A 15,672-nucleotide genomic window follows, 5' to 3' on the forward strand; every position below is an offset into this window, starting at 1 on the left:
TATCCAATACGTGTCCCTATGACGTCGTTTTGTTATTATTATTAATATTATGGATCCGCCCACGGTGCATAATCTGCAGTCTGCACCGTGCAGCCAAAATGATATGAGCCGTTAGATAACGACAAAGAAAATAAGTGGTGTAGAAAATTGTCAGATGAAAAAATGAATACAGATTGATTAGAGGGGAAATCGGGTAGCACTGAATCACTGATGTTACTGAAAATATATATGTACACATAAATGTGAAAAGTGAAAATCCCTCTTTCTTCTCCGTTCCATCAGTGCGGCTATGATGAAGAGTAGGAATCCATATTATAATAGGATTAGTTTCCTTATTAACTAAAGTTTAAAATTTTTAAATTCCTTTTTAATTTAGAATTTTGTTTCCCTTTCAATTTAGGATTTTGTTTTTCCTTCATGAATTAGGATAATTACTACTACTATAAATAGCTCCCTCTTGTAACATTTGAAGGAGAGAATTTTGAGTTTAATAATATTTCAATTTTCAAATCTCTTTGTGAGTATTTGAACAGTTAATTCTTGGTATTCTACGGAATCAACGAGTCTTAACCCCTAAATTTACGGTATTCTTTTGAATCAACGTGAATTTAGTTGTTCTTTTGTTCCGGTATTCTCTAGAATCAACGGAATATTTTGAACATTAAACTTCCGCTGCATCAGTTTGGTATCAGAGCAAAACCTGGTATCACCAATCTAACTTCATCTACCACAAAACCTTTCCTTTTTCCCTTTTTGATTTTTTTCGTTTAGCTTAAAAAAAAAAACATAACTTTTTCAGACAAACCACCACCACCATCATACTTACCAACCCAAAATCTTTCAGATCCACCCATCCTTACTCGATTTCTGACCACTGTCATCGGAAATCTAAAACTTTTGCTTAATTACAGTTTCGGCCTAAGATTTTTATTTACTTTCAGTTTAGCCCCACTACCTTTTTAAACCCGAATTTAAAAAAAAAATGCCTCCAAGAAAAGCTCGTGATGCTCAAGAAGATGTTTCGAAAGATGAATCCCTGGCTAGTATGACAGCCAGAATTGATATGTTAGCTGCACAAATGGCACGAATGGCAGAGTTACTTGACGAACGCCATTGTACTCCAGAACGTGAAGACAAATCAAGTGGAAGCTTTGCTAACCCATTCTCTGGGCGTCGCCCTAAAACTGAGTCTACTGATGACAGAAGACGGGAATATGGGTTGAGAATTGACATTCCCGAATTTCAAGGAAGTGGTCGACCTGAAGAATTATTGGATTGGATTAACGCCATTGAGGAAGTTTTCGAATACAAAGAAGTTCCTGAAAATAAACTAGTTTCGCTTGCTGCAACTCGATTTCGTGGAAGAGCAGCAGCTTGGTGGCAACAAACTAAGCTCACAAGGATTAGGCAAGGCAAAAAGAAGATTGATTCTTGGGAAAAGTTCAAGAAGCACTTGCGTGGAGCATTCTTGCCTCATAATTACGCCAAACTGTTATACCAACAGCTACAGAATTTAAGGCAAGGTAATCGATCAGTGGATGATTACACTACAGAATTCCATTGGTTGGTGGCACGCAATGACTTGACAGAGACAGAAGAGCAACAGGTTTCCCGCTATATTGGAGGCCTACGATCTCAATTTCAAGACCAATTAAATTTACTTGACCCATACTCTGTTTCAGAGGCACACCAACAAGCCTTGCAGTTGGAGAAGCAATTTAGTCGACGTACTAATGACTCAAGCTTTCGGGGTGCTCAAAGTGTTGTTCGTGATAATTCAAACCCGACTTCCCAATTTCGTACTTTCACTCCTCCAAATCCTCCAAATAAAACTAGTAAGCCTAGTGAAATCGGTCAAAGCAGCAAAACCCAATCCTCGGGTTCGGGATTACGCTGTTTTAATTGCGGAGAAAATGGGCACCGAATGACAGAATGTAAAAAGGGAGGAAAATATGGTAAAGGCTTATTCGTAGGCACAGAGGAAAGCGAAGACTATCAGGAGGAAGAAACTGAAGAGTTTGCTGTAGAACCAACTTTTGATAGTAGTGGTAGCGCTCAATCTGTTGAAGAACATGGTGATAGCGGACCAATGTTGATCGTGAACCGTGCATTCTTCACTCCTAAAGGTCAGGACAAAGACAAGTGGCTACGACAAAATATCTTTCAGACTACTTGCACAATTGGGGGTAAAGTATGTCGTATGGTCATAGACTCCGGCAGTTGCGAGAATGTCATTTCAGAAGAAGCCATAACAAAGCTAAATTTAAAGACAGAACCTCATCAAACTCCATACAAGCTCACATGGCTGAAGAAGGGGAATCAAGTGACAGTATCGAAATGTTGTTTAGTTTCCTTATCCATTGGTTCAATTTATAAAGACAAAATTTGGTGTGATGTTGTGGCTATGGATGCTTGTCATCTATTACTGGGTAGACCTTGGCAATATGATCGAAACGTAGTGCATGATGGGAAGAGAAACACCTACAGCTTTATGTTTAACAACACCAAGATCGTTCTCCTACCTAACAAGGAGTTTACTCTCCAGCAAGACTTGGGTAATTATTTGTTAAGCAAGAAGCAATTTATAGATGTTGTAGCAGAGACAAAGAGAATCTACATTTTATTGGGAAAAGAGAGTAACGGTAATTCAAAGATTCCTGAAGCTGTGACACATATTCTGGCGGAATTTCAAGATTTGTTCCCCAAGGAGCTACCACAGGGTTTACCACCTCTTCGGGATATACAACACCAAATTGATTTGGTACCAGGTTCTACACTACCAAATCGACCTCATTATCGTATGAGTCCTACAGAACATGAGGAATTAAGGCGCCAAGTAGAAGAGTTACTAGAAAAGGGATTTATCCGTGAAAGTCTTAGTCCCTGTGCAGTCCCTGCTTTATTGACTCCAAAGAAAGATGGTTCTTGGAGGATGTGCGTGGACAGTCGAGCTATCAATAAAATTACAGTTCGATATCGTTTTCCAATCCCTCGATTAGATGACTTGTTAGATCAACTCAGTGGAGCAACAATTTTTACCAAACTTGATTTGAAAAGTGGCTACCATCAAATTCGAATACGACCTGGAGATGAATGGAAAACAGCTTTTAAAATTCGCGAAGGGTTATACGAGTGGTTGGTAATGCCGTTTGGCTTATCCAATGCTCCGAGTACTTTTATGCGAGTCATGAATCAAGTTCTTCGCCCTTTCATTGGAAAGTTTGTGGTTGTTTACTTCGATGATATACTTATATATAGCACCAGCCACGAGTTACATCTACAACATTTGAGAGAAGTGCTTTCAGCCTTAAGAGCAGCAAGTTTATACACAGCAGTAAACAAGTGTATTTTCTTAACAGAGAAAGTATTATTTTTGGGATATGTGGTGTCGAAAGATGGTATATCTGTTGACCAATCAAAAGTGGATGCTATTCGAGATTGGCCTCCGCCAACTACTTTATCCGCCACCAGAAGTTTCCATGGATTGGCCTCTTTTTACAGGCGATTCATTCCTCATTTCAGTACTATTATGGCACCAATCACGGATTGCATGAAAGGAGGAAAATTCTCTTGGACAGAGGCAGCTACTAAGGCATTCGAGATTATCAAAGAAAAGTTGATTACTGCCCCAGTACTTGCTCTACCAGATTTTTCGCTCACTTTTGAGGTACATTGTGATGCTTCTAAGGTCGGCATTGGAGCTGGTCTTAGCCAACAAGGATTACCCCGCACTCAGAGGGGTATGGATTTAATATTTGTTGTTGTTGATCGATTCTCGAAAATGGCTCACTTCATTGCTTGCAAGAAGACTACAGACGCTTTGACTGTTGCTCGCCTATTCTTCAAGGAAGTCTATAGATTGCATGGTTTACCAAGTTCTATAGTATCTGATCGGGATACACGATTTCTTAGCCATTTTTGGAAGACATTATGGAAATTGACTAACACTCGCCTGAATTTTAGTAGTGCTTACCACCCACAAACAGATGGTCAAACTGAAGTTGTCAACCGCTCTTTAGGAAACCATCTGCGTAGTCTAGTTGGCGATAACTTGAAGATGTGGGATCAAAAGTTATATCAATTCGAGTTTACTTATAACCGTGCAGTTAAGCGTAGTACTGGTTTAAGCCCTTTTCAGGTAAATTACAGATATAATCCACGAGCTCCCATTGACTTGGCTCCAGTTCTAAATTTAGTTCGCAAAAGTGGTAAAGCAGAAGACTTTATTGAGCAGCTTCAGAAGATTCATGAAACTACGCAAGAGTCTTTGAAGCAGACGACCGAAGGTTATAAAATTATGGCAGACAAAAAACGTCGAGCTTTAGAATTTCAAGTGGGAGATTTTGTTTGGATTATCCTAACTAAAGATAGATTCTCAGTTGGTGAGTACAACAAACTTTCTGCCAGGAAAATCGGCCCTTTGGAGATTATAGAGAAGATAAATCCTAATGCCTACAGATTAAAGCTTCCTAGTCATATCCGCACTGCAGATGTATTTAATGTTAAGCATCTTATTCCTTACAGAGGTGATCATGATGAAGATGTTGCTGATAATCCGAATTCGCGGGCGAATTCTCTCCACCCTGGGGGGAATGATGAAGAGTAGGAATCCATATTATACTAGGATTAGTTTCCTTATTAACTAAAGTTTAAGACTTTTAAATTCCTTTCTAATTTAGAATTTTGTTTCCCTTTCAATTTAGGATTTTGTTTTTCCTTCATGAATTAGGATAATTACTACTACTATAAATAGCTCCCTCTTGTAACCTTTGAAGGAGAGAATTTTGAGTTTAATAATATTTCAATTTTCAAATCTCTTTGTGAGTATTTGAACAGTTAATTCTTGGTATTCTACGGAATCAACGAGTCTTAACCCCTAAATTCACGGTATTCTTTTGAATCAACGTGAATTTAGTTGTTCTTTTGTTCCGGTATTCTCTAGAATCAACGGAATATTTTGAACATTAAACTTCCGCTGCATCAGGCTATGTCACCGTCGCCGACCACCTCTCATCACTCTTAATAGGGATATTTGCGGATTGAATTTTACATATTAAATATTAATTTATATCTGATTTATGATTTTATAAATTATAAATTTATAATCTAATCTAATTGACGGATTGGTAAAATTCAATCTAAATATAATATATATTTTTGTAGATTAAATACGGATTTGACTCAATCCATATCCAATCCATTATTTTACGAAAATCTTTAATTTTGTCCAATTTACGAAGTAACTAAATTAAAAAAAATATAGAGTAATGATACAGCCACAAACTTTTGTACAAACTTATTTTGTACAAACTGATGTGGCATGGGTTGAATTAAATATCACTTGGCTCACATAATTTATTTTTATTAATTTATATTTTCATTCGACCAATGAATTAATGCCACGTCAGTTTGTACAAAATTAGTTTGTACAAGAGTTTGTGGATGTATCATTACTCTAAAATATATAATATAAAATAGTTTTACTATCAATTAAATTAAAAATTGAATAATATTTAAATAAATTAATTGTTTAAATAAAGCTAGAATAATACTTCCAAAGTTTCAAAATATAACACATCGAAAAGAAAAAAAAATCTTATTTGTTTAGATCAATACATGAAAATTAACTGAAATTATGAATTTAAATATATATACAAAATTTGAAATCTAAGAGCTTGGATGAAACATGAAGAAATTAAGAAATTTGAAGAGTTCGAAAAGCTTGAAATGAAAATAAGAAATTAAGCTAATTACCTCAAGTGATGAAGCGAAATAGTGATGACTTGTGCGGCAGCCAGGTAGAGGTTTGATGTTATATGCTAAAATGTTTTATTTAGCTTAGGATTTTTTGTTTTGCTTTAGGATTTTTAATGTTTAAGAAGCTATATTTGCTTATCTAATTATTCAAATTTTTTATTTTATATTATTATTGAATAAGATGTAATATGCTATTAATTTAACTATATTTTAACTTATTTATTTATTAGTAAGTAGCAATGCTACATTTATATTTTATTTTTTAATTAAATAAATATTTTTTTTGCTGATTCACAGATTTTTTTCCGAATTTACATAAGTAAATCCGTATCCAATTCACCGACTACGGATTTTCGAGTTGTCAAGATAATTCAATACACGAATCCACAAATTAGATTTTTACGGATCGTTTTTTTTTTTATCACGATTTGAGCGGATCAAATTGGATTATGAACATCCCAACCTCTTGCATCACTGGACCCAACCCAAATCCGCCACAAATTTATGGACCCATTTCTTTATCGTTTTAGTTCTATTGCTTCATCTTCCTCTCTTATTTAGAAGTGTTTGTCAACTGAGCGTCTAAAGGTCATTATCATTTTAGTTCTATTGCTTCATCTTCCTCTACTATTTAGAAGGTTCCCTCAGCTGAACGTCTAAAGATCATTACGCGGGTAAAAAGCTAATCATGTTACTCATTTAATAAAGAAAAAAAAAACTAAGGGAATGAGGGTGGATGCCAGTTTTATTTGTAAATATCCTTGACCTTGGAATATGTGTCCGCACTAAACGGGTTTAATTTTCATTCTTTTAGTATTATTAATTTAGATATAGTAGGAATTTATCATTCTTTTATTAATATGTAAAAATTTAGAAAATGTTCCATTTAAGGTTTGTTTGTGATTGCTTTTAAGTAGTTCAAAAGTGATTTTGAAGAGTTAAAAATTAAGTTTAGTATTTAGTTAATCTTTATTTTAATATTATATCCATTTCATTCATTTGTATTTTTACGGCAATTTAATAATTAAATTTACCAAACACAAATAACTTCTTTAAAAAATTCAAAGTACTTTTATAGATAAACTTTACCAAATGTTAATTAATTCTCTTCGCAACTAATTATTTTTATAACATATCTAACAATAATTCAAATAAACTATCTTTTCTATAAAATAAATTTAATATTTACCAGCTCCATTATAACTTCAACCTTCAAAAAAACTAAGAGAATATGCTTTCACAACATTTTGATGCAATTTAAATTTATGTCATTTTATAATTATTAAAGCTACTGATTTTTTTTTTAAAAAAACAAACTTTTAGGAAGAAACTTTGAGAAGTAAAATATTGATTCTTTTACAAGGAAACTCTAGCAGTTTAGATATATGATCGATGAGATGTTTTTTAAGGAAAATTTTTCTTTACCATCTCTTGAGTCTTGATGAGGTATGTGAAGGTTGGATCTAAAATTACATAAGGCCAATTTGGGATTATTGTTTGGAGGCTCACATATGATTTTGAGAAGTTAAAATTGGTTTTTTATTTTAATTTTTTTTTTCCAGAATCACCTAATTATTTAGTAGATTTTGAAAAACATTTTCAATATAACAGTGTTTATTGTATTTAAGCGAAGTCCTTGTCGTAATTCAGATGGGTATGGAGATCGACGCGAGCAGTGTCCGTAACTAGTTGTCAGCATGTTGCGTCAAGTTGGGGGAAACTTCCACGTTCTTCGAACAAAGTTGGGCAGTTTTTTAGATTTTTTTTTTGGTGACAAAACAAAGACTGGTAGTCTGGTCCTGGTACGGTAGGTAGGGCAGGACGCCACGTCCGATTCAAATTTAATTACCATATCACCTCTATGAACTCTCCGGTAAGTGCTGCTATGACGTCGTTTTGTTATTGTTATTCGCTTATTCGTTTTATTTATTTGGTTGGATAAATTTTTTCAGTGGATCTGTGGGTGGGCAATTCTTGGAATAACGCGTGTTACAACTTATATGAGGTTGCCAAATTGATAGTGGGTATTTTTTGAAATTTAAGGAAATTTTATAGCGAGATAACTAGGTCTTCAAATTTTAAATTCATTAGGTCACTAAATGAAGAATAATTTTTTTTTAAAAAAAAAACAAATGAGAAAAATTTTAATAAATGGGAAAGCTTTATTAATATGAAAAATTGAGAGCAAAATTACAAGTTACATAATAACACGATACTTAGGCAAATCTCAAGTATCTTATAAAAGATTCTTCCAAATGAAAACTAAATGATCCTGCTAAGTGAAAAAAAAAAATTGCAAGATAATCTATGTTTACCCGAAGAATCAACAACTAAATTCTTCTTTATGTGAATATGAGAACCCTTAAATTCCATCTCCTTTAATAAATGAAGACAATTAACCCATTTATTGTGAAGAGCCCCAAGAGAGTTATAATCTTTGATTAAAAGTATTGGGGAGAAGTCACTCTCCAACCATATTCAACGCCAATCATTACAGAAGACAACCTCAATAATTAAGATAAAAGCATATAACTTTGTAAAAAAAAGACGATTTGATGGCCAAGACACAAAGCAAAGCAACCTTTGACGACGCCGTTAAAGCCTCTATAAATAACAACACAAGACGAATAACTTGAATTCATTTTCACTAACCCATCCATAGTAATCTTAACCCAAGATATTATTGGTGAATGCCATAATATCAAAATACCGTAAAAATCTTTGGAACTCTAGGTAAAGCCTGTTCAAATTTAAAATGTCATAGATGGGGGCATTTCCAATAGCATGACCAGGGCATGTCATACTTCAATAAACTAGATGGGAAGACATCCAGGTTTGAACACGAGGAGCTCGAATCATCAAAAATAAATTTCCATTATTTGAGAACCTTTCAATATTTAGGAAAGAAAAAAGACATCTACACCCTTAAGTTTGAGAAAATAGTTATTAACACCCTCAAGTTTTTTTAAAATGATACCAAAATCTCCTTTTTATTATTATACCCTTTATTTCTATTATCTCAAAAGAATTGACTTTAAATTTTTTAATAAATGCAAATATTATATAAATAACATAATCTATGCCGCAGACTAACAACACTAAAATATTTTAATAAATTTAACTATGTAAATTATCAAATTTATTTTAATAAAATATTATTATTTTTTGTAGATATTTTAAATAAATATTTGCATTAAATACATTTTACAATTAAAAAAAATTGACATACTAATAATGTTAAAATCATTATTTTATATAATATTTAAAATAATTTAATTTTTAATACATTTATTTTAATATTTTTATTGTATTTATTATAAAATATTAAAATTAATTTTATTGAAATAATAGAGATAAAAAGTGTTATGATCGTAAAACCATTTCTTTAAATTTTGAAGGTGTAGATATAAAAAAGAATCTTCCATTATTTGAGAATTGAAATTTCAACCTCATCTTGAGGAAGATAATAATAATAATAATAATAATAATAATAATAATAATAAAGTTAGAAGAAACATCATTCCTTACCTTTTTTTTTCTCTCTAATTTATTCCATTTGAAGTAGGTAGTCACATGACTCACATGGAACACATTTTCTACTTGATGATCAGATTCACGTGATCAACACTCGAAATAATAATTAAATCAAGTGTCACCACCACAAATGGCTTTGAGGTACCAAGTTGATCAAACAATGTTACTTTTTTCCCTGATCAATTATTACATTTAAAAAATGATTGAAATTTACAGATTTGGATACTTTTAAAATCAACGTTTGGACAGAATCTTTGCCGTCGTATTATGCTACCCAGTGCGCCACCAAACTTAGAAAATGCATAAAATCTTTTGCTAAAAAAAGATAAATATCATTCCCAAAATTTGTTTGTTTCTTTATTTTAATAAAAAGTTGCTGCTCAACTTTGTAGATTATATTGAATAAAAGAACCCAGAAGCTGGCAGCAATTCAACTGATACATCATCATCATCATCATCATCACCATAATAATACCACTTCAAGAGCTACAAAAGGCTATTGGCCTTTGGAGAGCTTCTGCATTTGGAATTAGCCGGAAGACGTGGACCCTAATTTAAAATCAACCCACCTTCCTACATCTATTAATCCACTACAAACACAAAATGTTTGATTCCGAAAATTTACTAGCCAAAATATCATTATTCAGTGGGTGGCTGGGCCGTGGCCTTCTTAATACTAACTCAAAATGGGAATATCATTGTAACGAAGTTGGGGGTTGAATATCAGTTAGTGTACCTATATCTATATCTATATAACAGTGCTTATTTGGTGAGAGTTCTCATATTTTGAATAAAGTGTGAGAAAGTTGTTACGTCATACGATTTAATAGTATAATAGGCATTATATGTAGAATTAAATTCGATTAAGAAATCCCGCACCGTAGTTAAATTGGAATCTCAATTTAAACGATTGAATTTGAATTCAATTGCCTATTATCTTTTCATTTTAAAATGAGAAGATTTCTAACTAGATTTCTAACTACACGTACGTTTAGGAGGTACGGTTACAAATGAGAAGATTTCTAACTTCATTTATATCCAGAAGGCAGAAGCTTATAACCCCGACTAGTCACCATGGTCGAATGTCGATCGATATCGGGGACTTGGCCACTTGGGCACTTGGCAGTGTTGTTCCGCAGTAGCATTCTTCGGCGCACGATATTTTTTCATGGTAACATATAAAGATATCATTGGTCAACAAATAACATGTATAATTATTTTTGCAATTAATTCTTGGCCATAAGTAAATTATTTTTGTTATGAATTAGAGGGAATGAATGTTATAATTTAAAGGAATCGTATGTAAGTAATTATTTAAAAATGATATGAACAAATGATGTTTAAATCACATAAAAATAAAGATTGAAGAAATAAAAATAAAATACTTTAAAATAAAAAATGAATTGTGTATTGTCATTAGTAAAGAAAGAATAATATATAAACATTAGTAAGTGGAGCACTTATATTTTTTAATTATAAAAACATTAATAGAGAAATATGTCCATGTTGTTAACAAATTCAGATAGTTTTAACATTTGTCCATGTTGCCCATTTTACTTTTTGGCATGTAGCTACCCTCCAAACTAAAAGAATGACATTTTTTTTCTTTTTTCTTTTCTTTTCATTGTGCTTAAAGAATATAAACAACTAACATAAACATATTCTAAACTTAAATATTTTAATTTCATTATCATTAAACAACCGTCAAGTAATAAAAGCAAGCCCTAAATAGGCCGCTTAATCTCATCGATCTATTGCTTCATTGACTCCAAATTAATAATGATGATAATTTTTAAAATAAACATATTATTTCAAAAGCAATTCGTTCCTTCATTGGCTTAAAATTATTACGATTTTTTTTAAAAAAATATTATTTATATCATATATTAAAATTTAAGATACTACAGGGGGGTTAAAAAACATTTCCCTGTCCTCCAAGCGTTATTACTATACTAAATGAGGTTGCAGTAAAAGCAGGCTCAAGTCAACAACCGGATCAGGCCATTATTGGATTTTTGACAGCCGCAACGGAAGCAGGCCTAACAAGAACACAAGGCTGGGATTGAGATTCAGTCTTTACCTAAGGCAACAAAACAAACCCACCGGCCCACACACCCAATAACGGCGCACTGACGCCGACCGGCTGCTGCCGTCTTCAGCAGCTTCTCTGCCACTGTCCAGCCGCCGCCGTCGTCAGCCGCGCAAGGTACAGTTATTGTATGTATTTGTGCAAGCTTCCAGCCACTACGATTTTGTGCAAGAACTGAAGAAATTATTGTATGTATTGAATTTTTTTCAAACTCGGCAGTATGTACTGAAATTTTAAATACATGATTCGTGATGTATAAGAATTGACTTTGGAATTAGGACTTCTATTTGGCTAAATTATATATGTATATATTATGATTTACTGATTTAGAATGAATTTGAAATTGAATTTGGCCAGGTTGGTTCCATGATGAATGGTCCCAGCACGGAAGATAGGATCAGCTGTTTACCCAATGCAATCCTTTGTCACATCCTTTCATTTCTTCCCACAAAGTATGCCGTGGCAACTTGCGTTTTATCCTCAACATGGAAGCTTGTTTGGACTTCGCTTCCCAATCTTTGCTTTGACGACAGATTATGCTTGGAGTTTCAACGCAATTTAGATTTGTCTACCGTTGCTTCGACCAGGTTTGAGAATTTTGTAAATCGTGTGCTTCTTTCTGCCTCGGGAAACATTAACAAGTTTTCTCTCCGTTGTTGCGGGCTTGTGGACTCTTCACGTTTGAAATTATGGGTTTCTTTTGCAACTATGCGTAATGTTTGTGAAATTGAAATTTCTCTTAATGATGATGAGTGTATTGAGTTGCCTCATTGCATTTACACTTGCAAAACACTTGAAGTTCTTAAACTGGATATGAACTTTTTTATCAAGACCCCTCCTACAATTTTTTTCCCAAGTGCCAAGACTCTTCATGTTATATTAAATACTATAGATAACAACTTCTCTGACTGGCTATTTTCCAAATGCCCTGCCCTTGAAGATTTGTCAATAAAGGGATATATTTATGGTACTGATTCAGTGACTTTAAATATTCCATCCCTTACTTTGAAGAGGCTAAGGTTAGAATTAGAGGCCCCTGAAGAAGACTATATCACAAAGTACAAGGTTATCATCAGGGCCCCAAACCTTGAACAACTCTACATCAGGGATCACGGCCCAGGATTGTATGCGGTGCATGAACTACATTCCTTAACCAAAGCAGTTGTTGATTATGGAATTGAGTGCATCCTAGATTATGATTCGCCTGAAGATGTGGCGCAAGCAGATGTGGCGCAAGCAGTGGTGGATATGCTCAGAGATATCAAAAATATCAAATCTTTGTCCTTGTCTAGTGGCACCATGTTTGTAAGTCTTAATCCAATATGCTCTTTCTATTATATTTTGAGCCTCTGCTATACATATTTAGTGTTCACTTTGATGCATGTCTTCTATTAAATATAGTATTCTTGAAACTGACTGATGGTGCGATTTCTATTTTTTGAGGAAAAACATTAACAGGAAGTTCTATTTCCACCTGAATGCTTTTTAATTATTGTCTTTGTCTTCATGGAAGGCTCTTGACAGACTTGACTATGCTAATGACCACTCCTTTCCTACATTTCCCTTTCTAAACCGTTTAGAAGTGGAAGGAGTTGGAGCTTGTGGTTGGCAATCAGTTGCACACATCTTCAGTAGAATGCCTAGGTTGGAATCAATTGTCTTTGAGGAGGTGAGGATGTGATGAACTTTTGCATGGACTGTTACGGAAACTTTTGCCTCTGATGTTTATTTTATTTTGTTTTTTCAATCAGGGAGTTGATTTTGAGTGGCCTGAACCATCACTGGTGCTTGGTTGTTTGTTGTCACATGTCAAGATAATCGTAATTGGGGAATTTGAAGGTGAGGAAAATGAAATGAAACTGATCAAATACTTGTTAAAGAATGGTGAAGTTTTGAATGCAATGATAATTGGGGGAGAGCAGTTTCAGAGAAGGGGTTCGAAGGAAGAGGTTTATGAGCAAATATTATTGTTTGAAAGAGGCTCCAAGACTTGTCAAGTTAGGGTCCTCTGATAGTTTTCAATTAGATCTCCACTGTTTTTTGTATACGGCCAGAAAAGGTGGTGAAGGTGAAGAAGGAAGTGGTTCTCCAGGTAAAAGAATGAGATACTCAAATAGTTCAATTATTGCACACTGAAATTAGTCTTTACATACAAAGTTAGTTGGGCTTGATTTTGTTATCATATATATCACTGAGGTGATGGTGGTACTATAGATTTATGATTCTTTTTTTGAAACTATGATTGCTTTTTAAAGGTTTATAGTGGTATAAAATGCCAGTACTGATGTCTCATGAATGTCATTAGCTTGTAATGCATGTGGATGCGAATTTTTTAGGAATTGAGCCGATGTCCTTGTACAACTCGTGCATGGATTTAAAAATAATTCACTCTACAGCTCATATGATGATAATTTTGCACAACACAATGGGAACGTGTACTCGAATGGATGTTCAAATCTATTAAGATTAACATACTATCCCACAACAGATAACTGTCTTACTGAAAAGAAGCCATGTTGGAACGGATGGATGTTCTGAATTCTTTGTTCAGTTTTTAAAAATAGTATATGAGCTCCTGTTTTAGCACTCATCCAAATATAATGATTGATGGCTAAAAGAATATTACCAGGACTAGAGAACAGTGAGGTAAGTAGGTAATGGAATGTCAAGCAGACTTGAACACCGGTTGCTTACAGAAGCATGATCATAAATTATATCAAGTATGTAAGGCTGTAGGGGACAGAATGAAATTCAACTCCTGCTAGCTGCAGAGCAAGAATGACAGCAAATTGTCAATGTTACCATTACTGAGCAAAGAGTGACAGATTAAAGCAGGGCAAAGAAGAAGCAGAGAAGTTCGTTCCTCACTTTCAGATAAAAGGTTACGGACGGTAATGGGGACGCAGGTGCTAATGCATGAAACAGATGCCAAGATCCTGCAGACAGAGGCTGCTAGAACTAGAACACCCCTTTATGTTGTAGGTGGTGCCGAAGCACCTGACAACTTAGAAGAACTAGGATCTTCTTTTGGTTCAATGGCCTAAATTCCTAAATCCTTGTTACTGAATTTTTTTCATTAAACTTCAATTTCCAGATTGATGATGACTTATTGCTTGTATTTCTAATTTGTCTGTGAGATGTATTATTGTATCCACAACAAATAAATATTCAAGTCATAGCTACCTAGCCAACTCCAAAATAACTCTTCTATGTTGGATGTATGCATCCAGATTATTGCAAGACTCTACCATGGCTACATAACAATTATTGCGATAATCCATCTCTGACCGCATATATAATTCACTACTGTTATGATGAAATTCTATTGGTGACATATGAGTTAGGACTTGGGATGGTTAGTACAGCATTAGTGCATTACTCAATAACAAAATCCGGTAACTTGCCCTTAGAGTTTTGTTTTGGGTTGTTAAATCTTTAAAATGATATTTTTCTAAATTCATGACCACAAAAAGTAAAATAATCTAGTAAGAAAATAAAATAAAAAGAGGATTTTTATTGAAAATCAAATATCAGAATATAAAGAAGATAATAAATTAATAATCTTATTCCAATCCAAATTCGGACCTAAATAAGTAAATAACTTCAAATTGAAATAATTAATGTTACTCAAATCGGTTTTACTTGTTTGACGGGAATAAATAAAGACGCTTTTGTTGTACATATGTAATTGTAAACTGCAGAAGCTAGCGACTAGTCATTTATCTTAAAAAAAAAAAAGAGAGAGACAACATGGCACGTGTAAGTAAAAACTTTACAAACGATATGTCATCTTGAGGGCGACAATAGACAAGAAGTCCTACAGTGTGTGCATCAGCGCATAGTCTGTATAACGTGTCATTTATTATATTTTGATAGTACGTCATGTCGTACACTAAGAAAATAATAGGAAGACATGTCCCTCAAATACCTAACTTATTAAAATTTTATGAATTAAATATTATTGTATAAGATAAAGGAAAACTCTAAGCTACAACTTTTTTGAGACTCTAATGTTTAAGTTACATTACAAACACAAAAGAGAACAAAGAGAACAAGGATTGAAAAGTAAAAATCAATTCATTGTGGATAGACCACACCTTTAATCAAGTATCTTGAATAGAATATAAGAATCTATTAATGAAGGTACAATTCAAATTATTTATATATTTTCTTTATATCTACTATAAAAAGGACCTTTCTACAAGAAGACCGATCCTTAGGTGCCTAAAAATTGTACTTGTTCTCAGATTTCATCATTTAATTTCATAAGGATGCATTGATTTCGTCAATTA

At 33.6% G+C, this 15,672-nt stretch overlaps 1 protein-coding gene across 3 annotated transcripts; it reads left to right on the forward strand.

The window, feature by feature from the left end:
• Positions 1–11,228: 11,228 nt before the first annotated feature.
• LOC102616488 (F-box/LRR-repeat protein At4g14103-like) lies at positions 11,229–14,562 on the forward strand. Of its 3 annotated transcripts, XR_008051920.1 has the most exons (5): positions 11,230–11,497; positions 11,738–12,685; positions 12,894–13,049; positions 13,132–13,472; positions 14,010–14,562. XR_008051920.1 is itself a non-coding variant. In XM_006474340.4 (4 exons), the coding sequence occupies exons 2-4, from the start codon at positions 11,747–11,749 to the stop codon at positions 13,390–13,392; spliced, it is 1,356 nt and encodes a 451-aa protein (XP_006474403.1). In that variant the 5' UTR covers positions 11,229–11,568; positions 11,738–11,746; the 3' UTR covers positions 13,393–13,676. The 3 variants fall into 3 exon arrangements, 2 of the variants coding, with proteins under 2 accessions (XP_006474403.1, XP_006474402.1); XM_006474340.4 differs by lacking the exon at positions 14,010–14,562 and having other exon boundaries at positions 11,229–11,568; positions 13,132–13,676; XM_006474339.4 differs by lacking the exon at positions 14,010–14,562 and having other exon boundaries at positions 13,132–13,676.
• The last annotated feature ends 1,110 nt before the right edge of the window (positions 14,563–15,672 follow it).

This window comes from Citrus sinensis, chromosome 9 (assembly GCF_022201045.2).
Source record: "Citrus sinensis cultivar Valencia sweet orange chromosome 9, DVS_A1.0, whole genome shotgun sequence".
Classification (NCBI taxonomy): domain Eukaryota; kingdom Viridiplantae; phylum Streptophyta; class Magnoliopsida; order Sapindales; family Rutaceae; genus Citrus; species Citrus sinensis.